Source organism: Megalobrama amblycephala, linkage group LG1, assembly GCF_018812025.1.
Source record: "Megalobrama amblycephala isolate DHTTF-2021 linkage group LG1, ASM1881202v1, whole genome shotgun sequence".
Lineage (NCBI taxonomy): Eukaryota > Metazoa > Chordata > Actinopteri > Cypriniformes > Xenocyprididae > Megalobrama > Megalobrama amblycephala.
Genome location: NC_063044.1, coordinates 6388980 through 6416872, shown reverse-complemented (window position 1 = coordinate 6416872; position 27893 = coordinate 6388980). Strand labels below are relative to the sequence as shown.

The 27893-nt window shown below is 37.7% G+C and overlaps 1 protein-coding gene across 2 annotated transcripts in view; it reads right to left on the bottom strand.

Annotated features, from left to right (window-relative positions):
- glis2b (GLIS family zinc finger 2b) overlaps positions 1 to 27893 on the bottom strand; it is a 54400-nt gene that overhangs the window by 2870 nt on the left and 23637 nt on the right. Inside the window, exons 2-6 of one of the 2 annotated variants that reach the window (XM_048181217.1) lie at positions 5371 to 5587; positions 5170 to 5300; positions 1342 to 1524; positions 1126 to 1259; positions 397 to 515 (exon numbers count right to left, since the gene is read on the bottom strand). In XM_048181217.1, coding sequence (XP_048037174.1) covers positions 397 to 515; positions 1126 to 1259; positions 1342 to 1524; positions 5170 to 5300; positions 5371 to 5560 — 757 coding nt within the window. In that variant the 5' untranslated portion in view covers positions 5561 to 5587. The remainder of the gene's footprint in view (positions 1 to 396; positions 516 to 1125; positions 1260 to 1341; positions 1525 to 5169; positions 5301 to 5370; positions 5588 to 27893) is intronic. The other variant, XM_048181226.1, reaches the window with a different exon arrangement.

Here is a 27893-nt window from a genome sequence, read left to right as displayed (position 1 = left end):
TTTTGCCCAGTAACACTTTAGTTTAGGGTCAAATTCTCACTATTAACTAGTTGCTTATTAGCATGCATATTACTATGATATTGGCTGTTTATTAGTACTTATAAAGCAGATATTAATGCCCATATTCTGCATGACTATATTCTACATCCCTTAATCCTACCCAAAACCTAAACTTAAATCTTACTATTAATGAGAAGTAATTAGGGGTTTATTGAGGCAAAAGTCATAGTTAATACTAGTTAGTTAATAGTGAGAATTGGACCCTAAACTGAAGCATGACCATTTTTCCTATTGTACCGAACCGTGACCCCAAAACCGAACCGTGACTCCAAAACCGAATCGTGACTTCTGTGTACCGTTACACTCCTACAAGCCATGCCTTTACTTGGTACTGACCTGTGTGTGAGCGGTTGTGAATCTTGAGGTTCTCCAGTCGGGAGAAGCTCTTGTTGCAGGTGGGACAACGGTGAGGTTTTTCATTGGTGTGAGTGCGGATGTGGATCAGCATCTTGTACCTAATGAGGCAGACATTAGACTTAAATGTACGTGTTATATAAAACTTAAAAGTGGCTGCAGTTGCAACATTTTCCATTCCAAGGAACCTAAAACTGGCTTATATGGTATTTTAAAACTGAAAAGGACGAAAAATATTCATTAAGAATATGACTTTTTTGCAGTGTATGGTGCATGTTGGCCAGTCCCTATATGAAGAGTATTCAGCCTGCATAGGCACCAACTACCAAGGGAGCACCAAACAGTGATTTAAACAGTTATTTAAACCGCCCTTTTTTTATAGTGACCATTTGACTTTCTTTTATTTGCAAATAATTTTTATTAAATTCTTTATTTGTGTATATTTAAATGTTAATTTAGTTTAAATATGGATGATTCTTTTTAGTTTCTTAAATATTCATGGTTACTTTGTGATCTTTTAATTTGAAAGGCAAATTTGGTGTTTAAAATGTAAATATGATTGTCATTAGGAACAACGAAGCATGTCTTAATGTTTCATTTAAATGTATTTATACTGTGATAATACTATCAATTACGGAATTAAAATTTGATTCCTATTATATTTAGGGTAAAGCTAAATCTGTCTTTAAGAGCTGGATGCAGTAAACACACCTGGCGTTGAATCCCCGTCCTTTGCGTGCACACCCCTCCCAGTGGCAACAGTACCCAGAATCCTTCTCAGGCTTCACATGGAAGTCATTGACATGATCCACCAGGTCTTGCAAGGAGTCAAAAAGTAGGTGGCACTGTGACATAAAAAAATATGCGCAATGAACTCCGGTGAAAAATACACTTTAGCATCTGTGTTAAACTGCTTCTATTTCTCACCTTCCTCCAGCGACAGGCCAGCTGTTCATCTGCGGAGAGGTCTGGAGAAGCTCGTGTGTCCTTGGGCTGCCGAATGAACATGGAGGAAGGCAGGTGAAGCCCTCCTCCTCCTCCAATGGGCACGAAGAACTGGAACGCTTGAGATGTGGCCCCTCCCTCCACGTAACGGATATGTGCCGAATCCTGCGGGAACCAAGCGAGAAAAAGCAAACATAATTCAAGCCTCTTTTACAGCAGGCCAGCGAAACTAGTAATAGTTGTTAAACTGACAGTAACAGGAGCTACAGGAGGTCCGTGTTCTGTAATTGCCCTCACAGCAGGAGACTCTTATGAGCGTTTTGCTGGATGTGGCAGCACATCGTCCCCATGTTTCTGCCCCCAGCTGTGCTGATCTGAGTACTTCACGCTCAAACCACAGATTTGAGACTTTAATGAGAGAAGCGAGATGGCAAAGCATCAATAAACGAAACAATACTACATGAAAAAAAGAATCTAATACATGGAGCTTTATTTTACACAACTGCTCTCTTAGGGTGCTTTCCCTCTAGCAGTAAAATATTAAACTGAAAAATGTTATTAAAATGTTTATTAATTTATGTTTTAATTTAAAATACAATATAAACACAACGAAATGTATATTTATTATTATTATTATTATTATTATTATTATTATTAGGGGCCAAGCATCAAAGTATTGTATCCGTTGGTGTTCTTATTATTACTATTTTTCCATTTCTTCTTCTTCCATTCTGGAAGTCTATGGCAGCCCATAGAACTGCTTGGAGGAAAAGTTGTGAAATTTGGCACAGATAGAGGCCAGTCTGAACTGTCACCATAGGAAATTTGGAGTCTCAATACCTCTAGCGCCACCAACTGTCCAAAGTTGCACTTATGTTTGTGCTAATAACTTTTGAAACAACAAAATTCATTTTCATTCATTTTCTGTTATGAAAATTTTTCCGCCATTTTGAATTCTTTGAAAAACCTACTTTTTCGAACTTCTCAAAGGCCATTGCTCCGATTTTCATTACAAAAAATTGATCCATTTCATCTTTAGACCATGCCAACAAAAAGCTAATTCAAGTCGATACGCCAAACCGTTCTCGAATAACGCACAAACGAATTTTACGTAGCGATTGGGACAATAAGAGTAACGCATCTCCGCAACGCTTTATCATATTCAGACCAAACTTGGTACATGTCATCACAAGCATGATCTGAGGCTACATGCTGCATTTCAGCGTAGTGCCACCTACTGGTCCGGAGATACAAAAAAAAAAGGTTATTTTTGCTTATAACTTCTGAACAGTTTGCCCAAAAATCAAATCTCGTTAGATTCGGGGCGCCATGCCGAGTCGAATGATATCCAATTTGGTGTTGGCCATTTTTAATTTTGTAGTAAAATGCTGTATTTTATGAACACATTTAGCATATCGTTACAATGCCCTAAAGGAGTCTGAGAAGTTTTGAGCCAGCGCCACCTAGTGGTAAAATCAAATATTCACATGCTTATATCTTTGGATTTGGTTGACTTATTTTCATGGGAGTCCTGAGGGATCTCCTTAGATTCCTAAATCCTCGCCGAGTCCAAAGATACCAAACATGCTAGGTTCCGCCTTTTGGTTTGTGAAACATTGTGATTTAGTGTTTAAACAACTTTCGCTAATATCTTCCATAGTAATTGGCAAAAAAAAAAAAAAATGCAGGTGTGGGTCATTTTTTATGCATTCATACATATGTCTATAACTCCTAAATGAAATTTGATATTTTCATTAAATTTGACATGCTTATGTATGGGGGCACTCTGAGGACACACACACACAAAAAAATCTGTAGGAGTGTCACTTATAACTGAACAAAATATGAAATTGGCTCTAACTACAGTACTGTTGGTCTGATTGACTTCAAAATTGACATGCAGTGTCTTTGTCTCAGTTGCTATCATAGTCCATTATGACATTGTTGGTCTGCTGCTAGCTTCCTTGTTTACTTCTGTTGTGCTTGGCCCCTTAATTGCTGCTTGCAGCTATATTTATTATTATTATTATTATAATTATTTCTTATCATCGCAATATTTTTACAGTATCATGAAGTAAAATGCTTATATTTTGAAATACATATTATTTTCCCCCTACTTCTAGTTGTTTTGCTTTTTTCTAAAACAACCACTATGAAATGATTCATGTCTACAGCACAAACATGCTTATTGGCAAAGCTTAATGCTTAGTGTTAGGGCTGTGTTCATATTTCTAACCCTACGTATGAGCAATAGTAACAGTGATGCTTAGGAAGGGTCCATTTGAGGAGAAACAATGATGACTTTGACTGGACAACAGTGTCGGTGCTGTCTGGGAAGGTTTCAGCTATGTGAGAAATGTGCATGGAAAATGGTGTAAAATGAGGCTGATTGCTCTGCTTGCTCTTCGGTGGTGCCATCATCTAAGACCTGGGCACTGTTTGTCCATTGGCTTGAAGGAGGGGTGGCAGGCAACAGAGACACACATAGGCACATAGAAAGCCATGCATCTCAGTCCCAATTCAATTTTGAGCAAATTGAATTAAGCAGAAAGAGCTCTGTGTGGCTGTACCTCGCTGTAAATCTGATTTAACCTCACGCCCCATTCGTCAGCCCCACGGACAGAGAAAGAGAGACACTTTTGTGAAGGGACACAGGGGGCATTTGATAAGAAACACCACATCTGGGTCAGCGAGGGTAATGGATCTGAATGTCTCGTGGTGAGGGGAGGTGGGGGACGGGACAGTGCGTCTAATGCACTTTAACACTTATGACCCAAAAGGAATCACCAACAGAAGTCTTCTTAGCCTCACCTCTGCTGATTTGCTTAACGAGCAAGATTTCTCATTTAAGAAGCAGTAGAGTTAAAGGGATAGTTCACCCAAAAATGAAAATTTGATGTTTATCTGCTTACCCCCAGAGCATTCAAGATGTAGGTGACTTTGTTTCTTCAGTAGAACACAAATGATGATTTTTAACTCCAACCGCTGCCGTCTGTCAGTGGTATAATGCAAGTCAGCGGGAACTTCTACTATGCCGAAGTTCCAAATTAAACCCTGCGGCTCGTGACGACACATTGATGTCCTAAGACACAAAACGATCGGTTTGTGCGAGAAACCGAACAGTATTTATATCATTTTTTAACTCTAATACACCACTATGTCCAACCGCATTCAGCACTCGTTAGTAAGGTCTGATCGCGCTCTGACAGCGGCAGTGATGTCTTGCTCTCATTGAAGTATATGCGCGAGACATCACTGCCGCTGTCAGAGCGCGATCAGACCTTACTAACGAGTGCTGAATGCAGTCGGACATAGTGGTGTATTAGAGTTAAAAAATGATATAAATACTGTTCGGTTTCTCGCACAAACCGATCATTTCGTGTCTTAGGACATCAATGTGTCGTCACGATAAGCAGGGTTTAATTTGGACTTGTCTATGCAAGTTTTAATTACTCTTATAGTAGAAGTTCCCGCTGACTTGCATTATACCACTGACAGACGGCAGCGGTTGGAGTTAAAAATCCTCATTTGTGTTCTACTGAAGAAACAAAGTCACCTACATCTTGGATGCTCTGGGGGTAAGCAGATAAACATAAAATTTTCATTTTTGGGTGAACTATCCCTTTAAGAAGTAGTAGTAGTCAGTGTAATCAAATGGTCTGCAGAGTATAACCCAAAATGTCACTGCAACAGATCATAAAACTGAAAAACGAAGCTAAGTTTTTGCTTGCATAAATAGTACTAGTATATTTAGTAAGAAAGTTCTTCTGAGTACCCATGTTGTACTCTTCCCTAGCGTTGTCGACTCACCCCGTGGAAAATGGGAGCTGAGCCGTTTCCGTTGGAGAGATCCGGAGAGCAGGCGGTGTTGCGGGAGGACGGGGACATGCTGAGGTCCACAGCGGGCGGTGTGGGGGTCTCGGACTTGTCCTGCAGGACACCTGCAAACACACACCTCTGTTACACTCCCTGCATTTATATTTGATGTTATACTGAATCTCTCTTGTTTACCTGTGTGTGGGGAGGCTGGAGACGCTGGAATGATGACTGCGGTACCGTCGTCTGCCATCCGTAGCTGCCCGGCCCCCTTGGCATGTATGGGAGAGGGAGTGAGAGTGGACGGAGACATGGCACCTCTGTCCCGCCCACCGACCCGCCCCCTCGGCACCTTCAGGTCCAGTGGCTCATCTAAGGACAGCATGACAGCATGCGGACCGGAGCCTGAAACCAGAGACACAGAGAGCAATTTAGGTGAGAATTAACATTCAGATGGGAAGGTTGTTTTGTGGATTTTGGTGATAGTTGTTAGGGCATCTCTTTACTTTTTAAATGTAGTATGTTTTAAAGGAATAATTTACCCAAAAAATGAAAGTTATCCCATGAAGGTTATCACCCTCAAGCTAACCTAGGTGTATCTTCTTTCATATATATATATATATATATATATATATATATATATATATATGACAACTCACAAAAGAGTTTAGCATGGTAATAGCTAATATGACAAAAAGATTTGTCATATTACATGACGGAATAGATTTGCTACTACTCTGCTGATATTCCTGCAAGTACAGTATCTATACAGGTGGAGCTGGGGAGGTGGAGGGTTTCAGAGGAACTCTGCTATAGCAAACATTGACCAACTATTTAAATGCTGAGCAGCATGGTCATTGGCTGCAGATACAACAGGAACCAATCAGTTTGTGCCATGTAGTAATTGTCAACAGGTTGCGTTAAGGTCTGCGACATCATTATTTATAGAACATAATCAGCTCTGATCATTTGCTTTTGCTTTGTTTTGTTTTGTTTTATTTTTTTTTTAAATTCTGGTGATCCAAATTTTTATTTACTACTTAAAAAAATACATATGATCATACAATAGCTTTAAAAAGTCTGGGTCAAAAAGTAGAAGTTTTGTTTTTAAGAAATTTGTACTTGTGTTCAGCCAAGATACATTAAATTGGTCAAAAGTAAATGTAAAGACATTTATAATTCTACAAAATTTCTGTTTCAAATATATTATGTTCTTCTGAACTTTCCATTCATCAAATAATCCTGAAAAAATGTATTAAAGTTTCTACAAAAATTTGAAGTAGCACAATTGTTTTCAACACTGATAATAATCGGAAATGTTTCTTGAGCTCATATTAGATTAAATCCTCATATTAGAATGATTTCTGAAGGATCATGTGACACTGAAGACTGGAGTAATGATGCTGAAAATTCAGCTTTGATCACAGGAATAAATTACAATTTAACAAATATTCAAATAGAAAAAAAAAACCTTTTAAATTGTAATAATATTTCAAAATTTTACTGTACATTTAATCAAATAAATGCAGCCTTGATGAACATAAGAAACTACTCTAATTTGTGTACATTGTTGCATGGAAGCAATTTGCATACTCTGCTTACTATGCATCCTAAATTCAGTAGCGCAGAAATAGTGTGAGTAGTATAATAGTATACAGCCTCATATGTAAACACACACACAAATCCTGAATTTCACTAGAGACATTCATACTTTGCAAGGAAGTTTTTCTCCCTCTTGCTCATTGTCTTTCTAAACACCGAAAACACAGTCAGCGCCCCTGAAAAACCATCCCCGATCTCACACAATTACTTTCACCAGCTTCCCCTCATCCCCCCCTGCCTCAAACTGTCCTCACAAAGCACACTGGCAATTACACCCATTACTGCTTCCACATTCCTCCCGACTCCATGTGAAATACAACATTCACAAAGCTCCACCTTTAACCACAGTTTCACATCTCTTTTTGTGTGACATATATAAGTGCGTATGCATGCATCCAGTCATGCTGAATGGCTCTTTGAGAGGGTTTAGCTTGTGCCAACATGAGGAAGGTCAGCGAGGTGAAGGCAGTGGGTGATCGAGTTCAACAACCCAGCCGACAGGACCAATAATCAGCAGATAACCGCACACAGAGCTGCATTATCAACCAGATCTGCATCTTCCGCCCCCCGCACACATTCGCACAACATCTTCTGACCCTGAACTGCGTCCTGAAATGAACTGTGTCCTCTGAAAAAGTTCTCAAATGGTCCGCTTTTGGGTCTTTGATGGCATGCCAAAGAAACAGACAGACAACAACTTGCTTAGAAAAAAAAGGAAATGCTGATTGGTCACAAGAATAAACAGGTTGCGTCACGGCAGGAGTTAATGTGCAATCTGTAGTATCTCCAGCCGTCTGGTGTTTTTTTTTGTTAGCGTCCTGAAGTGGAGAGGTTACCCGTGCGCTATCTCAGACTGGGGTGCGGTTAGAGATGTGATATGTGTGGCATGTTAAGGGTTTAGTTAATGATTTTCACATAATTGTGTCTCAATACAGCGGATAAAAACTCACTCTGTGTAACTCGACTCTGTTATGTACTCTGAGCTTCCAGTCAGAACCTAAAAGCATCATTCACAGCCCACAATATCACATATTTCTGAGAGAATCAGGACATTTAAACAAGAAAAAACATGTAGGGAAGGGGACTTGTTTTTATCCATGTTTTTAAGTGTCAGTGTTTTTCAGTTGTGTTGTGACCTGCGAAAACCCATCACATGGTGAAATTTACCAATCACAGGTTTAAATAACATATGAAAGATTAGATTCAAGCCTTTTCCAAGTCTGTTTTTACTTCTTTCATAGCTTGTCTGTAACAAAAGTTATGGTTATCTGAAGTCGGCTGATCGCTCTGATTTTCAGGAACGGTATTCTGAGAAAAGTTATAGAAGAAGTTTGTAAAAATGTAAAAATATAATTGTATATGTTTTATAATAATATATTACAAAGCATGTCTTACTCTAGAAAATAAAAGCCAAAAATGTCAACATTCCAAATTTTAGGTTGAAATATTTCAAAAATGAGCTTTCAGTAAAATTTTGTTTGTGCGCAGTACCAAACTTTTTCACTAGATGACACCCAAGCTCCATATCTGACCATTTAAGGGCGCCTGCATTTATTGAGTGATCTGAACCATATATTTCCATACATTATTTTCATACGTTTTATGAAGTAGAAATCCTATTCAGAAGTAGTATGGGCAGTTGGACAGTATTTGATTTGAATTCAACCTCGAATAAACACATAATTAGAACATGTGTGTTCAGTATCGCTCCGTTGTTCTCTTGTGCCCCGCCTTCTCACGATAACGTTGTAGGCTATAAGAAAAAAAAAAATTCTGCGTGCCATAGTTTATACAGGACTGGTGGGAAATTTGCATTAATACACCTTCATTCTACATGTTATGTGGTTTATTTTGATAAGTGAACTGTCGTTGCAGTGTTAAGAGAGGGAAAGCTATGTCCGTTTTTTTTTTTTTTTTACCTCTTAAACGGTAACGTTAGAGAAAGACAGCCTTGCCACAATAAATCGCTATTTTTCTGCACTTAACAGGCGAATTTTGCCAAGATATTTTCAGAGATGATAGACAAGATGTTGTAGAATGATAATTTAATGAAAACCCAATTTTGACAAAAAAATGACATTTTACCTATTTTTTTTTTTTACTTTACTGAAAACGTTCCATCGCGATAGCCGACGGGTTTTCCCACATTGCATTACATTTGTTTAAACAGTCAGGCCATGTCTGTCAGCAAAAATCCAATTTTTGCATATCCAGATTTTATCCAGTCTGGACAGCGAAAAAACACATGAAATCGGATTCGGAGGTGGTTTGAATGCGATTCCAATCAGGTTTTTACAGATGCGTCTCAGTCTGGACGATCTGATTCAGTGTTGGAAAGTCTGCGGTTTTCCCACGGAATTGGGCTACTTTAACACTGTTGCCACAGGTTGTTTTTTATGTCCACAGGTTGAAGCGACCCCAAATAACATGATATTTAGCCCCCAAATGTGAATTTTACCAGGGGAACCCCGCCAAAAACACTGATTTTACCTGCCGGAACGCCATTTTTACCAGGGGACTCCTCCTGAAACACGATTGCACTAGTTTTGAATAGCAACTGGGTGGGTTTTGTTGTGAAAACCTGGCAACCCTGCTCTGGCTGTTCAAATTGGATTTCCAACTGTCTTTTGCGTCACTATTAATGCGGCACACAATGATAACATCGAAATTGGTGACAGAAATGCCGGAAGTATTCATACAGTGTTCAAATGGTATGTCCAAAGATTTCGGCATTTTCCTACGGAAGTTAAGCTTCACGCTCGTGCAGTGCGTTGTGAGATTGACAGCGGACTGGAGAAAGCGCTGAGAGCGTCAAAAATTTGGGCAGTTTATGCAAATATCAACTTTATGCAAATATCAAGCGAAAAACGCGGTCGGCAGTAAATCACTGTGAGGTTCAGGTGGTGACGTCTGTCTTGAGCGTTTAAAAGTATGCTTGTTGTGCTGGTGTCATGAAAAATCGAGTCCCAGGAGGTAATGCCTGATCAAAAGTTGTTATTGTGTTAAATATATTAAATATTGCAGTTTGGATGCTTTTAAGATTATGAAAATGAACACTGATTTATTATTATTAAATAACATCCACCGATGAGCTGTCCAGGACGGATTTAAATTAGGTCAATTTTAAGGATGCATTATACCAAATTGCTTATCAGCCAATTTTATTTTGTTTTCTGCAAAAAGCCTTTATTTAAGGAGTGTGTTGAAGTAATATCAGCCAAGGGTTGTGTGCACTGTGCAGGGCTTGACATTAACTTTTTTGCTCACCAGCCACTGTGGTTAGTGGTTTTCCAAAGTTACTAGCCACTCAGCATTTACACTGACCACAATTCTGACATCGATACCATGGGGAAAAACTACCATATAGATATTTTTAATATTATCTCATAATTTGGCAGCAGGTATATTAGGCTGCTGTCACTTTAAGACCTGACGCACGAATCCATTATACTGATACACATGCGTTTTCTTTCTCAACTGTTTACGTTCACTTAAAACAGAACTGACTGTGTTTACGTTAATACTCGCCAAGACCGACATTTTGTCATAACTTTGTGTGAATTTAACTGTTTAAGCACAATATATAAGCAGCGAAAAAGAGCTCAATTTAGTACTGAGAGGCCGCTTTATGTTCGCGCACTTTGGGTGTAAGCACAAAATTTGGGGAATGAGTAAAATTATGCAAAATACACGCAATCCCACGCCGAAATTCAACAGCAACTATATTCATCTAAGAGATGGGAGTGCGAGAAAGAGTTGGTATCTATTCTGCTGAAAATGAGTATTGGAAGCGTTATTTTTCAATGTCTAGAAAAATCAGTGTTTTTGACAACACTACACTGGACACAGTTTATTATTTCAGATGCCTTTTAAAAAGACTAGAATAGGAAAATGTATAGCCTGTATATTATATATAAAATTCAACCAACAAAGTGGCTAGTAGGAGCGACTGCGTTCCACACCACTGCTGCGGGTGTTAACGTCAAGCCCTGGTTGTGTGTTTCTTCTGATGGACATGAGGATGCTCAGCCCTGGTCCTGGTTATCTGCCTTCCTGCTGTTTAGTTTACTGCTAACATACCCGCCTGTGATTTTCTAGTGAACTCAAAGACCTTGATTAGCTGCGTCAGGTGTGTTTGATTAAAGTTGGAACTCCGTCAGAAGGTAAGACCACCAGGGAAGTTCATACTCCATAAGTTTGGAAATCGTATTTACAGTGTGATGTGTTCAAGTGTTTTTGGTCAGTACAATATAAACATTTTGGCCAATTTAACATTTCTTTCTCTCAGTTTCACTTCTAGCTAAAGAACGGATGCTTTTTGCACAAAGCTTGATCGCCATTCTTCATATAGAGAACTAAATCATATAGAGAAAACTTATGTTCGATACCAACTACAATAGCTTCCGCCATTATTCCTGAGCTCCAACATGATTCAGTCAGGAAAGACAGAAAGTTTCCAACACAAAAGAGCTCCTCATGCTGGTTACGGCTCCATGTGTAAACCATTACTAGTCCATGCCTAAGGCCAGCTGCAATAAATCATCTCTTCCTTATTTTAATTAGCCCCCCAAACCGTCCACGATCGACCCCCCTCACATTTCCCAGACTGCTCAACAATGGTACAATCCAACCGCTTTGAGGAGAAGATTCTGGATGAGGAGGGGGAAGTTGTGTCGTTTTTCTGCTGAAAGGTACCAGGTAATAAATGGCTCTGAGGAATGGGACGGGTCAGAGTCGGGTACTTTTTGATAGGCTACAGATTTGTAGTGCATGCCTGTCATACGACTTCATAAACGCCTTACAACATAAGTTCTTCATGCCTGGATCAGCCACATCCCATCTGGGGTTAAAGATCATGAGGTTTGCTACACAAATCCAATCTTTTGTATGAATAAGAAGGGACTTGACATAGATGATAATCTGATTTATCACATTAGGGGGGGAAAGCATTTCACCCGGCATATTGGGTTTTTGAGAAATGCGGTTTTACCTGCATAAAAACATGATCGATTAACAATACTTCCTCCAGATGTTTTCCAAACTTATCAGAGACTAAACAAATTCGTATTGAATGACATTGCTGATTTGAAACTACCCAGCACGTTGGGCAAACATTTAACCCAATCGCTGGGTTTGTCCATTTTCAAACCAACAGCATTTTTTTAGAGTGCACTCTGTTCTTTTTAGAGTGTTCCTCGTCTACTTACTTTCTCTTCGTCATCTTGGTAGTAATGTGTGCTCGGCAAGACCATTTTGTGCTTGAGCACCACCAAGTCACGTTTTACTGTAACTTCAACAGCTCCATGCACGTGAACAAAAGCGCCAATCTCATTGGTCGGCCAGTTTTTAACGCGGTGCATCAAACCACAAAAAACGAATGAGGCGTTTTTAAAAAAATGGCGCTTTACACCTGCCGTTTTTCGCGTTGGTGTGCACACTCACATTGGCGCCCTTTGTTTAGTCACCAGGCGATATTCGTCCCGGTGTGTACAGGCCTTTAGACTATTATGTATATTTTTTTATAATTATTTTTTTTACTTTTACACTTTTGTAAAAGAAAAAAAGATACATTTACTTTTACTGGCAGATTTTTTTCCATTTGTTTTTAACTTGTTTATACTTTATAAACAGAATAGATATTTTATCTGGAAAATAATTTAAACAAAAAATATTTTTTTGCAGTTTGAGCAAGTATTGAAGTTTGTCTGTAAATTTTTTTAAATGGTTATGAAATAAGTATGCTCACCAAGAATGCATTTATTTGATCAAAAATATAGTAGTAAATATACCAAAAAACAGTAGCATATAACAGTAATTATGAAATATTATTACAATTCAAAATAACTGTTTTCTATTATAATACATTTTAAAATGTAATTTATTCCTGTGATTTTCAGCATCATTACTCCAGTCTCCAGTGTCACACGATCCTTCAGAAATCACTGATTTGATGCTCATTAAACATCTTTTCCAACAATGTTGAGAGAAAGAACAGCAATCTTGTCACTTTTGATCATTGTAATGCATTTCTCTTTCAGAGGTTGCAGAGTTCACTTTAAGTGTCATATAAACAGAGGCTGTATTTGCCTTGATAAGAATTTATTGGCTGAACAAGATGTCTGCATTGCATTTAGTGAATTATCTCATTAAATCAGCAAAACAAATAGTTTTAGTGAAGACTATTATTAAGTTTGATAAAGCATCATGTTCTCTCTTGCAGTGCACATGTGCTGACTGGAGAAGGTAAATATTAGCCTCAGACACTACGAGGGCAGTGCTATATCATTCAAGCTTTATACATTGCAGGTTTTGTTATGTCTACATCATATATAAACACTGCATCTGTTTGTTCACCTCAGAAAACCTCCAAACTAACTCAAGAGTCGCAGGGAAACGGCCGGGTTCCTTTGGCCGAGGAGGTTCTGGAGTGATACAGAGCCAAGCAGTAGCGCTTGAATGTGAAGTTTTGGGAGAAGGTGTTGCTCTGCCCCATGCAGACTTCCCCACCCCACTGTGGGCTTGGCAGGGCTTTAAAAGGCAGCATTGTCTGTGTCCTGCCACCCCCTCGTTCCTCTCCCCTGTAGAGTAAACACTGAGGGAGAGCGTTTGGAGCGGGACGCTGGGTTCCACATGGTGCGGCGCTGAATGAAATGTTTGTGCCTCCGCTGTGACCCCGGTGGCCAGAGGCCTCGGCGACCGGACCCCTTTGCCCCCCACGGAAGTCACCAAATCTGCCATTTCCTGGGTAGGGGTGATGTGGGCAAAGAATGGGGTCAGGATAAGGCAGGGTCAACGAGAGGGTATGGGTTTCATCAGCCCTGTGAGGTCAAACCTCTGAGCTGATCCTAATTAACCCAAGATTTCAGCCCGCCACAGGTCACGACGCGCTCAGAGTGATCTATTTCTGCTTTTGGGTCATGTTGAATAGTAGTTTTTGTGAGTTAAGCACACTAAAACTACATTACCAGTGGGAAGTTTTGTGTCAGAAGGTTTAATTGTGTATATAGAGTTCAGCTCAGTTGTCATGAATAGGTATGAAACAGCTTCACAAACAGTCTTTTCAACCACACAGTATTGTTATTTCTATGTGGCAAATATTCAAATTATCACAGAAGTACTGGAGTAAAAGTTTATAGTTCGCATATAAACACTGACATCTATGGAAGCCATCAAAATAGAGTAAATCACCTTTTGAAAGTAACTTTGGACTTCCAGTAGGTGGTGACATATTACTGTTAAAAATGTGTTTGCCATTGAATCATTCATTCAAGAGATTCATTCAAAAACGCTAATTAATCTAATAATGAAACAAGTGAAGTATTTATGAGTGAGTCATTGAATCATTCATTCAAGAGATTCATTCAAAAACACTAATTCATCCAGTAATGAAACATATGAAGTATTTATGAGTGAGTCATTGAATAATTCATTTAACGATTCGTTCAAAAACGCTAATTCATCCAGTAATGAAACATATGAAGTATTTATGAGTGAGTCATTGAATCATTCATTCAACGATTCGTTCAAAAACGCTAATTCATCCAGTAATGAAACATATGAAGTATTTATGAGTGAGTCATTGAATCATTCATTCAAGAAATTTGTTCAGAAACGCTAATTCATCCAGTAATGAAACATATTAAGTATTTATGAGTCATTTAATCATTCATTCAAAAGATTTGTTCAAAAAAATGCTAATTCATCCAGTTATAAAAACAAGTGAAGTATTTATGAGTGAGTCATTGAATCATTCATTCAAACCGATTTTTAAAAATAATTCATTTAAATTAATTAAACGCTTTAAATAGACGCCAGCAGTTAACATTCTGTCAGAACATCTTGTAAATTGCGTTATTTAGTTTAGTTGTCTGTTCAGAATCGTGGAAGAATCGTGATCTCTGTTTGAAAAAATTTATCCAGAATCGTACAGCTCTACAACTAGCTTAGGTTGAAGTACTAAAATTAGTAAAACTTACATATAAATGAAATCTAAATTGAAATATAAAAAAACAAACTAATAAAAATGGCAAATATTAGATGGAAAAACTTAAAGGATTTAAGCTGAAGTACTAAAATTACTAAAACTAAATATTAAAGCTAAATAGAAATATATAAAAAAGACAATCACATAACAAAATTACTAATAATTAAACAAATTAAAATGAAAAAAAAGTAAAAATAAAAGGTAATTCAAAATATTAATAAATACTGTAACAGTATATAAATATAAATACTAAAATATCACTGGTTTAGCTTGTAATGCATTTTTATATAGCGATGAGGTTATAAGCCTACGTGACCATACCCATCATTCTCTACATCAATACAGACTGAATAAAAAAGCCCCAATTGTGCACAAAATGCACATGATTTGCTCTTCATTTTGTTGCATTAGTGCTTAAAAGCTTTCTGTCTTTAAAAATGAAAAAAAAAGAAAGAAAGAAATTGGCAAGCATGTACATTTTGTTCCAACCCAAACGCACATCACGTTGTTATTGTAATTTTGAACTCATAAGTATGAATTTCCCAGGTGGACCTGAGCCTGGCTGATAGCTATACTCATTTGTGAATGGCGGCTGGTGTGCGATTGTGTGTTTTATGAGCCAGCTGTTGGGTGTGAGCGTGAAACGCATGTGTTTTTGAGTGCGAGTTCCTTTGTACTGAACTGTGGGTGTAATTCTATATTCCCAGTGCTTTGGCCCTGGGAGGTCGTCCACAGGAGAGCTCTTTTACCCCTGCAAACACACACGAACCAGATTGGGCTCACATCCCAACATCCAAAAACCTTGTATGAAGTTTCTAATATCTCAAATACATGTAAAAACATGTTTGAGCTACATTCTCTCATCACTGTCACAACAATACTTGAATGAAAACGGCCTTGCAGGTGTCCAAAGACCTTGGTTCACCCTGCCTCAAGCATATCGTACATAAAGAGAGAGTTGTGTATTATTTGCGATATTAATGAATCACTAATGCTCCCAAACCTAAGCTTTTATTAAATGTGTAATGAATTCAATGCTTAGCACCACAAACAACCTATTAGCCATAGCTAAAAGAGATGACGCTTTTTTTTATCAGTATCCGTAAACAACTATGACGTACAAAATAGTGTAAACTATTTTAAAAAGCATTTCTAAAGAAAGAAACTGGTCTGAAATTCCCAGCAACTGAATCATTATCTGTGTTATTTGGTCGAAAAGTGTCTGGATTTGATCTGTATTCAAAAGGCTACCCACACACTAATTCCATGTCTGCATTGGCATTAGTACCGCTGCATTTTGGCTGGATTTAATGAGCATGTGGCCAGCTGGTTGAAATGTTGGTTATAAATGCAGGCGGTCAGCTGGTCATGTTTTTTAGTCATCTGTATATGTCCGCAATCATGAGCTCCCCATGAGACCACCTGCAGGTGATGAAACCTGCTGAAATTCTACACCACTGCTAAAAAAATGCTCTTCATCAGAAAAAAAGTGTTTTTTTTTTCCCTCAAAGATGTCCCACACCTGAAGGGCTATGTCTAGACCTGCTAGATGGGCTGGCTTGGGGGTTTAATGTGGCCACTAACAGGGCTCGAAGAAACCCCTGTAGATGGAGCAAAAATATTTGTGGGTTGATGGATCACTACACATCTGTGAGCCATTTTTAAAGTTGCCTTTTTCTTTGCAGAGTTTTAGGTTGTGATACATATAATGAATTATTTGACAATAAATGTCTATACTCTTAAGCACTGTAAAACCCGATAAATTACGGTAACTCAAACCATTTGAGGAAACCGATTGCCTTAAACCATTTAAGTTTTAAAACCAATAAGTATGAATACTGTAAACTCATATATCTTAAGTTAGATTCACTTATATTTTAGTGTTGGAATAGAGTAAACTTAACTTAAAGGATTAGTTCACTTTCAAATAAAAATTTTCCTGATAATTTACTCACCCCCATGTCATCCAAGATGTTCATGCCTTTCTTTCTTCAGTCGAAAAGAAATTAAGGTTTTTGATGAAAACATTACAGGATTTTTCTCCATATAGTGGACTTTAATGGAGCTTTATCTAGAGAAACCATTGCTCATTTTCTAAAAAAACAAAAAAAACAATAATAATATACATTTTAACCATAAATGCTCATCTTGAACTAGCTCTCTTCTTCTTCTTCTCTATTAGAATTCCATCAATGTAAACGCTGCTAAGTGTATTACTGCCCTCCACAGGTCAAAGTTTGAACTAATTGTTATATACTTGCACTAGCATATTGTACATGACAATTTAGTTCAAACTTTGACCTGTGGAGGGCAGTAATACACTTAGCAGCGTCTACAGAAGAAGAAGAAGAGAGTTAGTTCAAGATGAGCATTTATGGTTAAAACGTATAAATTCCTTTTTTTTTTTTTTTTTTTTAGAAAATGAGCGATGGTTTCTCTAGACAAGACCCTTATTTCTTTCTGGGATCGCTGTAATTTTGACCTTTAACCGTTTGGGCTCCACTGAAGTCCACTATATGGAGAAAAATCCTGGAATGTTTTCATCAAAAACCTTAATTTCTTTTCGACTGAAGAGAGAAAGGCATGAACATCTTGGATGGCATGGAGGTGAGTAAATAATCAGGAAAATTTAATTTGAAAGTGAACTAATCCTTTAAAGATTTTAAGTGTATTCCACTCATTCAGTTTAAATTCAGGTAACAGATCTAACTAAGTCTTAACAACTATATAGCTGCTTAAATGGTTTGAGGAAACTGATTGCCTTAAATGGTTTAAGTTCATCAAACTCAACGTAATGAAGTTACATAAGACTGAGCAAAAACTAACATTGGTACAAAGCAATGATGACAGAACAGGAGGTTCCTAAAATGGGGTTTACAGCTTGATGTCAAGTTTTTTAATATTTTGCCATGGACATTAAAGGATTAGGATAAATAATTATGTTATCATTTATTAACCTCCATGTTCCAAGCCAGCATGTTTGGTTTTTACAGTAACGTTTACTTTAATTTTTGGGTTAAGTAATGGAAAAAGATTTTTGCACAAAAGGAGATGCCACACCAGGTTGGATGTCAATGGCATTGGCTCTCGTAACTGAAAGCAATCTACCACTTTAAATGGGTTTAGATTTTAGAGACACTGTAGAAGTGAAGAGTATTATTAAATAACAGCTTTAATATTGAATCAGTTTTATATATTATTATTTATTTTTTTGTATTTTTGGTGCATTTTTGGTCATTATACTGTTTTGTTTATGGAAAATATCTTTATCAACATTCAACATTTCTACATTTTAATTAATTTTCCGTTTGAATTTTTCTTAAAAATGTAACCTCATGCTATAGCAGACCTTTTTCAAGTTCAGTGGTTCATTGCTTTGAATTTGGATTTTTTTTTTTTTTAACCAAAAACGCTGAAACTGAAGTTTTCATTTAGCCGGAAAAAAGAAAGAAAAATAAACGAAAAATACATTTTTGGTAATTAAATTTGGGTAATCAGACTTGGTTTTGCTGTTCATGGTGTCATGTTCACAGGTGAGAAACCAGTCATAGTAAAGTTCTTTGACAACAAGCCACCTCATCTATTTCAGCCGAACAAATTTTTACATATTGCTACTGTAACCCCTCCTGTTCGGGAAAGAGGACTCTAACCCGGGTCCGCTGGCATGGCTCTCTAACAAACAGGCTAAAGACCACAGTCTCCAGTATCAGTCGCTAGAGCGCCTCTTGAGATCAGGGGAGTGAGGTTTACACGCACGGCTCTTACCGGCCTACGTCCGTTACACTACTGTAGCATCATTTTTGGTCACGATGAAGTGTGTCCACACTGCTGACATGTTATTACCTGTTAGCTTATCCGCATGATGCTGACACGGTCAAAACGCATCATCCGAGAAGCACTAACTGTTTCAGTCAATGATTTCGGCCCTCCAAATCTATTCCAAAATCGAAATTTGCAGTTTCAGTTGCTGAAATTTTGGTGTCACTAGTACACTATAATCAATCAAAGATCCAAATAGCAGCTGAAGAACCTTAAACTCTAAGTTCCAAAAAGGGGGTTTTCCCAGTGATACCACAGAAGAACCATTTTTGGCTATCCAAAGAAACTTTCAGTGATCAGTTTTTAAAAGAAACATTTTTTTTCTTTGTCTGCAGAACTTTTTAATAACCTAAATAACCCTTTTCCACTATAAAGAACATTTCATTCAGTGGAAAGATTCTATAGATGTTAAAGGTAGCATTGATGCCAATAGAGAACCTTTATTTTTAAGAATGTATGCAGCAGATGATGGTTCATTGCTGAACCTACAGTGTTGTCTATCCCTAATAAAGGTTCCAATTAGAACAGTCAAACATTCCAATTGCATAAAAGTACAATAGGCAAAAGGTCCACACAGATCTTTAAGTGCTTCAGAAAAGCATCAATGGTGCTTTAAACAACCCAGAAACCAACACACTAATCTGAAGAACCTATTATAACACAAAAAGAGCCATTCAACAACCTTATACAGCCAAAAAGGTGCTGAGGTGAACCCTTAAGGAGCCTTTACTTTTAAGAGGTTTTATCGCTTTAACCATATTTGTCTCTCTCCATTCCTGACCTTCCCTGTGGCAGACTGACCCCACCTCTCCTGACGCACATACACCCAAACCATAGTATGCGTCCACCCCTCCTCCCCTGGCACACACACATAACACAGTCCCGAAGCTGAGAGATTTTTTCCTGCCGCCCCTCCACCTTCAGCCAGCCGCCTTCTCAGACAGGAAACCTCAGTTTCCACTCCGCCTCCACAGGGCCCCTCTCTCTGCGCTTTCGCTCTCTCCATCTCCCTCCTTGGATTTTCTTCTCCCACCCCTGCTGTTTTCCCATCATCTCTCTCCCTCCCTGAAAGTGTTCTTCTCTGTACAGTTCACAGGGTGCACAAACGGATGGCCCCTTTCTCTCCCACCTCCTTATTTTTACAAAACATGCCAATCGATCTGTTTTCCTCAAAGGCGCTCCCGCCAACGGAGCTTGAGATCTGTTGTTTGCCCCGTTTCAAGTGTCTTCCTGTAAAAAATGCTTTGAGAAACGTACGCAACGTTATGTAATTGGCCAAAACGGAGAGGGAGGGAGAAACCGAGAATGGATGAAGGAAGGAAAAATGGTGAGGAGAAAGCCACATAAATCGTGGAAGGATCTCAGGCGAGCGTCACGCGAAAGGCTGCCAAGCAGCGAAAGTGGGCCAATTTCTAAAAAAGTGTGAGAAAGATCCAAAACAGCAAAATGCTTTGTTCCTAAACCTAGTGAGCTGCCTTGCTGTCTATTAACTACATATGCAGCTGCCTTCTAAGGATACATGACTTCCTTATACTTCAACGTCAACATCACTGACAAATCTTTATTTAAAAACATTTCCCCTGAAAGTTTGAGTTAGAATAGTTTGCAAGAGCGCAATCATAAACACAATGAAGGCAAACTAGTTTACCTGTTCCGTTTAATGTCCTCTGTTAGCCATTTGTTAGCAACCGCCTTTTTCAAGACAAGTAACACTTTTAAACACTCACTAGCAGGGTATTACTGATGTATTTTATGTCATAGAATAAAATGTGAAAATAGCTTGAGCTTGTGTTAAACACAGACTTTATTTCAGGCATTTTACCACAAACCCATTCAAAAACCCACTAACTTTAGGATGATGGAACCAGAAATACTAAAATGCTAACTCATTTACAAGTTTTGGCCTACAAAAATACATCATCCCTGCAGCACTCTAATGTTAGCATGTTGCTAAGCTAACCATGCAATAGTCTAGGCCTACTCTAAAAGAAATAAAACAAGACCAGTTTTAACCAGGCTAACGTGGTTTTATGCTATCTCAACCCTGGTCTGTTGTTCAGCAGTCTCCCAGCATGAATATCTGACAAGTTTTTAGCTTGACCAGTGGAAACTAGCCTGGTGGCTAGGTAAGATCGGCAAAACCACTTTAGGCTAATTTAAGCTGCTTTTTTGTCAGTGGCTACACAAATATTGGGTAAAGTAGTCTGATTTTAATATTTACTGTCCAAAACTAGTTGATAGACTCCATTGACTTCCATAGTATGAGGGGGAAAAAATACCATGGAAGTCAGTGGGGGCCAGAAACTGTTTGGTTACCGACATTCTTCAAAATGTCTTTTTTATTATTATTATAATTATTTTTTCAGCAGAAGAACTTGAGGGTGAGTAAATGTTCTTCTTTTTTTGGGTGTACTCTTCCTTTAAGTGTCTTTCACAGGATAGATGGAAAGCAACATGATGGAACTGAATGGGAAGATCTTGAGATGCGAGACATTGAAAGATTAGGGATGCACCGATATCAAAATTTTGGCCGATACGATAAACGATAATTCTTTATATTTGAAAGCCGATAACCGATATATTGGCCAACAAATTTAAGTCAAAATTTTTATATTGTTTTTGAGAGCCTGATTACAAAAACATAAGTCTCACCATTAAAAGCCATGTCCCAAACACACAATTATACTGTTCTCATTATAATATTATGTAGCCTATATGACAGATTTGCGCTGTACATTGTACTTAACTGTATTTTCCTTTTTGAAGTGATTTCAGTCATATTTCAAGTAATTCAAAACCATAATAGTGCACATCTGAAGTGTCTCAGCTGAAGGAAATGATCCATTATTTATCGGCTTTAATATGTCGGCCAGATTTTCTTATCGGACCGATAACGATAACATTAAAAAATATATATCGGCCAATACCGATATGGTGGCTGATATATATTGTGCATTCCTATGAAAGATAATGACATATCGTATCATATCGTGAAAACTTTACACTGCAACTTCACACCCACACAAAACAGCCCGTTTTTAGAGATATGCTGCCTTAATATTTGCTCAAAATGAGCTATCTTATAAGACAGCATAATATTTTTGCTTATAACAGCCCATTCTGTTAAAAAGCTGTCTACTTAGGGAGCTCACTAGGTTTTGGAACGGAGTTTAAGAGAGCAGGAGGGAAGCAGGCGAGGTGAAGGACTGCAACAGGAAGCTTCTTGCCAGCCGATTGATGGCTCACGGCCAGAAATCTCAGACACTAAGGAATTCCTCACAGAGGGTTGGGAAGGAGGGAGGGAAAAACAGAGAGAACTGCGTGTAGGCAGGGAGCACGACCTGGGAAAGACCCAAAAGGACCAAAAAAGAAGCAATTAAATACCGCTTATGCCAACCGAATCATCTCCTAAATGCGCTGTAATGTTATTATAGTGTTGACAGACAACAAAAATATGATTTATAAAAGCTAACTGATTTAACGTCATGACAATCTAGAAATTAAGTGATCTGGCAAATTATTCTCTCAGCTTCTGTTTCTGTCATCACTCCAGAAAACAGATACTTTAAAGTCGCGATGGAATATTCAGTTATGACAATATTGATTAAGCAGCACAAATTAAAAACGAAACATATGCAAGTATGAACGGTTCACAATAAGATCTAAACCATGCTGACATTATAATCATCATGAAATGTTTGTTATCTATTTTACTTCAAAAATGGGACATATTTCCCAGTCAACAGGATATGCAAATAAGATTAAATGTAGGGCGGAGCTTTGTTTTATCTTTCAGGAATTGGTTGGATCGTGAAAAGAGGGTGTGGCATTCCAGACAGACAGGTGGTTAAAGGTACAATATGTAGTAATTTTGTCCGCTAGAGGTCGCTAGAAGCCTATTCAAAACAAAGACGAAGCTTGATGATGCCAAGTTGGTCTCCACCTCAACGGACGGTGGAATAGAATAGGGATAGGACTCGGGAAGAAATCATGTTCATGGATGAGATTATTAACGTTACTGTAGTATGAAGAAGAGCAGGACCGAGTGTTGTGGGAGCTGAACGAGGCCGCTGGAGCGATTGCACAACACACGCCTCACGAGCAGCAGGACTTTTATTATGACACAGTCGCCGGCGCTGCTTCCGCTTTTCCGGTCATGAGTAACACAGCTCTGTTTATCATATTAGATACATTTGAGAGAGTTGAAAATTATGTTATAACGTTACTCTGAGCATTCGCTCGGTGGCTGTGAGACACTGTTACACACTGTAGTAAGATAGATCGATTTTAGAATATCATATTAAATGCTGGATGGCTTGTGTTGATAAATGGCATGCAATTCATTTTAAAACGTATTGTATGATGGAGAAAATTCTGTATTACTGTTACTAAAAATAAAGCTGCATCTGATTATGCTATGTTTGCTACTTCACAAAATAGTGTTTTTCTCTGAGGCATGGTAAAGCATGGTACTCACAAAAAATCAAGAAAATTAGATTTACACAATAAGACTAAACATGTTGAGCTATATAACAATAATTAGTTTTCTGTCTATAAATATATCAAAACAGTTGTTCCCTTGTCTATTAAAACATGTAAATATTAAAGCGTCTTTGGTGTTTCCATGGTTTCTACAAAATAAAACCAGAAACCGAGGGTAACGCGGGTATGACGCAATTGACAGGCGACTCCTCACACGTCCCGGAGCCTTGGTTAAAATTGCAATTTTCTCACGATTTACAAATAGTTGGAAACATTTGGGATATTGTAAGTACTCAAGTGAACAAAATATATAACACTGGACTAGTGGTTTTTGGATATTTTAATGCTAAAATATTACATATTGTACCTTTAAATAAGTCAGGTGTTCATAGGGGAGGAGATATGTGACATCATCCAAAAAGTTTTAGAGGCAGAGAAAGTTGTTATATTTTGAAAAAATTATGAATAGTATATAACTTTAAAATTATTTTGATTTAACTTTTTTTCTTTTGTCAAATCAACCTAGATAATTAATGTAGTTCAGATAACATAATGTTTTGAGTTTCTGTTGATTAAACCAATAACATTTTTTATATTAACACAAATTTTTAATTTCAATTAACTCAAACATTTAAGGCAACCATGTAACTTACTTTTTTTTTAGTTAAACCAAAATTTTTTTTTTTTTTTTTTTTTTTTACAGTTTATGTCCAATTTTAGTTCTTTTGTTGTTTTATGAACTGGCATTGCTTTGAAAAAGATCTTTGAAAAAAAAAAATTAAATAACAGCATGAAAAATAACAGCATGATGGTGAGTAAATTGAAAGCAGAATCTTAGGGTTTTTTTGTTGGGGGAGGGGGGGACTGTCCTTTTAAGAATGTAAACACGCTCAGTTTTGATTTAATGTTGCTATTTTCTTGTTTGTTTAGTCTTTTTTCCTGCATCAGACTGAACGTCACTGGTGAAGTGGAGACGTGTGAGGATCAGAAGCAAAATAAGACAGACACTGACGCTTTTACACGCTGTATTTATCGTTCCTGCAGTAAACAGAAGCGAGGGTAGGGTTATGAAACACAAGCTGACCTGACTTGACTCGGGGGTCTGAGCTCAGGGGTGGAGGAAGGGTCATGCTCTGGGTTTTTGTGTCTGTCACAAGATACAACAGCTCTGCTACATGCTGTTCTGTATTGCTGCCTGTCCTATCACTTTCCCCCATCTGGAGTAGTCACAGATGAAAAAGAAAGCACTTTGTTTCAAACCAGCTTTAAACTTCATGTAGTTCTTGACTCAATAACATGCATTTTAAAACATTTTGATAGTATATCAAGATATTCAGATATAAACAGCTGAGGTTTAATGTTTTGTACAGATTTCAATCAGTATTTGGAGACAGACTGGATATGCCATGTGTTTGTGGAACGTCTGATGTGTTTTTAGGGCGTTGTTCCATACATTTTTGTGAGGGCATGTAGCTTTAAGGAAACAGGAGGTATTGTGGGACGACGCGGGGTTTAGATCTTTGGCTTTGGCAAAAGAATCACAAGCGCCTTCCAAGCAGCAGGGAACTTTTATATTAGATTCTCATAGCTTAGCTCTGAAGTTTAACCATGAAATCAAAATTGGCAATTCTAGTTTTAAAAAATAAAAAATAATAAAAAAATATGGGATAATGCAGTATTTATTATAAATGATTTATCAGGGCACATCATTATTTATTTATTTTTTAAATTCATCTGCCTCAATCTTTAATCAAAATAACTTCCCTTCCTCTTGTCTAATCCACATAAAGTCACAATCCACATAAAGTCTTCTATCCAGCATCATTTTTGGATATTCTAACTGGAAAACAGGCTAAAGGACTACTTAAAAAATGTGTATTTCAGTGTATTACAAAATAATAATAGTAATAATAATAATAATAATTTTCAGTTCATTACTACAAAGTCCCTTTGACATGTCAGCTCACTGGGCAGCTATTTTATTTAGCATTTTAAGTATATACAGTATATACAAAAAAAAGAGAATGGGTGTGAGCAAAAACACAGTTTTTGTGTTTGTCCCTTTAAATGCAAATGAGCTGCTGAGCCTGGCCCCTTTCCAGAAGAGGGCGGAGCTTTAACAGCTCATGCTTCAGTTGCTCAACAACAACAAAGCTGGAGAATCTCACGCAGCCAAAATGAGGATTGTCAGTAACGGTGTTCAGCCTTACATTGTTCAAACTGGAGTCGGACACTGATGGAGAGACTCAGGGAGAAGTTACAACTTTTAGAATGAAACTGGACGTTTCTGAATGGTTAGTGGATAAATTGATGTAGTTGCTGTGGAGTTGATTCAACTCATTGACTAGCATGTGCCGTCATGTTAATCTTTTGTGCAAATCCAGCGTTAATTTGACCCTTGTTTGTGAGCAGTCCGGCGTAAAATGACAGCATGGTAACAACACTCTACTCTACGCGAAGTGCAATGCCTGCAACCCCTTCAGCCATGACATATTCACGATACAGCACTAGCCTCGAGTACCTTATTGCTTTTATATAAAGGTTACAACGCAATACAAATTTTAAAGCCTAAAATATGTATCTATGCAACTTTCATGAAGTAAACTTTCAATAAAAGCCTTCCTTCCACCGGAAAAAATAGTCCCTGACCGTGAACAGCAAAAGAAATTACATTATTACACCATTAGATGGCAGCAAAGACTGTCTTTTTGAGTGTGTCAGTCAGTAATGAAGACTTTTACATTGAAAAGACTGAATTGTGGTGAACACGGAACAAGACGCAACTGACAAATGCTTTGACTAGCGCTGTCAGTAATGGGAAAACCCCTTAACTGTTAAAAGGACAAGATAATACATCGGACATTTAAACAGATTTTTTTATTATGAACATAGGACTGACCTGAAGGAAAATGCTAAATCTGAATGCAGGTAATAAACTCGCTCACTTGATCTTTATCTCACAATACTCTTCTACATAATACAGTAAGCTTCAATGAACAATATCAATTGAGAACAAACAGTTCACGTTGCTAAGAGTGGTTGCTAAGGGTGTTGTGTAGTGATACACAGAACTGTTGGGTGAAGCGGTCATAGCCGTGATTTATTGTGAATAAAACACAGCTATTGACCAATCAGAATCAAGGACAGGAACTAACCGTTTTATAAAAGAAAATAGCTCCCTTTGCATTGAACTTTGAGTGTCGTAACTTTGCAGATGTTGTTTATGCTCAAACAGCAACATTACACACTAACTAAAGTTAAAAAAGTAAAATCATAATCAACCACCCCTTTAAGATTATGCTAAACAAGTGGAGTAGATCCACATACTGTTATCTTATCCCCTCTTTTTTTACTTTTATTCATTAAAACAAACATTATTGCTATTATTTTGATGAAGACCAATATGACAATCTGAGTAAGCAAACTATTGAAAAGTACAGCTACAGCCGCCATATTAAGTGTTACATTTTCTCCCATATATTTTCTATGAATGGTCCACTTTTACAATCTTCTTCTTATTTTAATTGTGAGATTTCGCTTAAAATGACAACATATCACCTAACTTTAAAGCAAATAGAGGGGAAAAAGTTAGTGGAGAAGAAAAGCATAATTTCTAAAACAAATGTTTACTTGCATGATGATTCATGAAGGATGTGTTTTTCTGAATGGCAGACTGTTCAAATTTTCATTGCTTATATCCTTATCCTAATTCACAACAGCTCTTCAAATATCACCACTTTCAATTACCATAGCACTGTTATGTCATTTGTTATGACCAGCGTCCGAAATGGCACTTATTCCTCAACTATAAAGCTCATGGCAGAGGATCACACAATCGGTACGCCTTGGAGAGAGAAAGATGAGATTTCATCAAAGGCAAGCTGTGCAAAATGCAACATTTTTGTATCTCACGACACCATTGCCTTATTAGCACAGATACAATGCACCACATAAACCTGATAATAGCGCTGTTTGAACTGAAATCACAGAGCCAGGAGGAGAAGCCAAGGTTAATACTGAACAAACAGCCTAGGATCAGTGAAACTAAAAGGAAGATGAGTGATTAAGCTGGCATATACAGATGAATCACTATTTGGCAGCTGATAGCAGCATCGATGGGCTTTATTAGCTGAATATGTCAATAAACACCCACAAACTGCAGCATTCTTTGCAGTTTTTCATTCCATTTTACTCTATTACATATCGAGTACGGCTTGCATTTGGTGCAAAAACAATCCATCTTTACTTAAAGCATTTATATATAATGCATTATAAATGCACACACACTAAAATATATATCAACGTTAAACTAAATTGAGATTAATAAAGACATACATTTTCTATTTAGAGCTTGGAATTGTATTCGTTTCATTTAGGCATTTGGCGGATCTTTTATCCAAAGTGACTTACACAGCATTCAAGGTTTACATCAGTCCTCGTTTTGAACCCATGACCTTGGTGTTGCTAGCGCTTTGCTCTAATAATTAGTAACTTTGAATTCTCCCAGTTACATTTAGTGTAATGCATTTTTCATAGCTGTTTATCTCTGAATAAACTGACTAGACTAGAGTTGCTCCGTTCGGTAAAATGCTTGCTGTTGTATCCAAAGGCCTGCCGTTTAGGGAAAGGAATCAAACTTGGGTTTCGACTGTGAGAAAAGTCTCTAGTTTCTGTCTCCACTTATGTAATAAACCAAAAACATCTATCAGAGTAATAGGGTTGCTTTACGTCAAAGATATTAAGCTTCGCGACTGCAATCTCTCAGGCAATTTGTCTAAATCGGCATTGGTCAGCCCTTGACTTGTTTTTTTGCCCAACTCTGTATCATTTC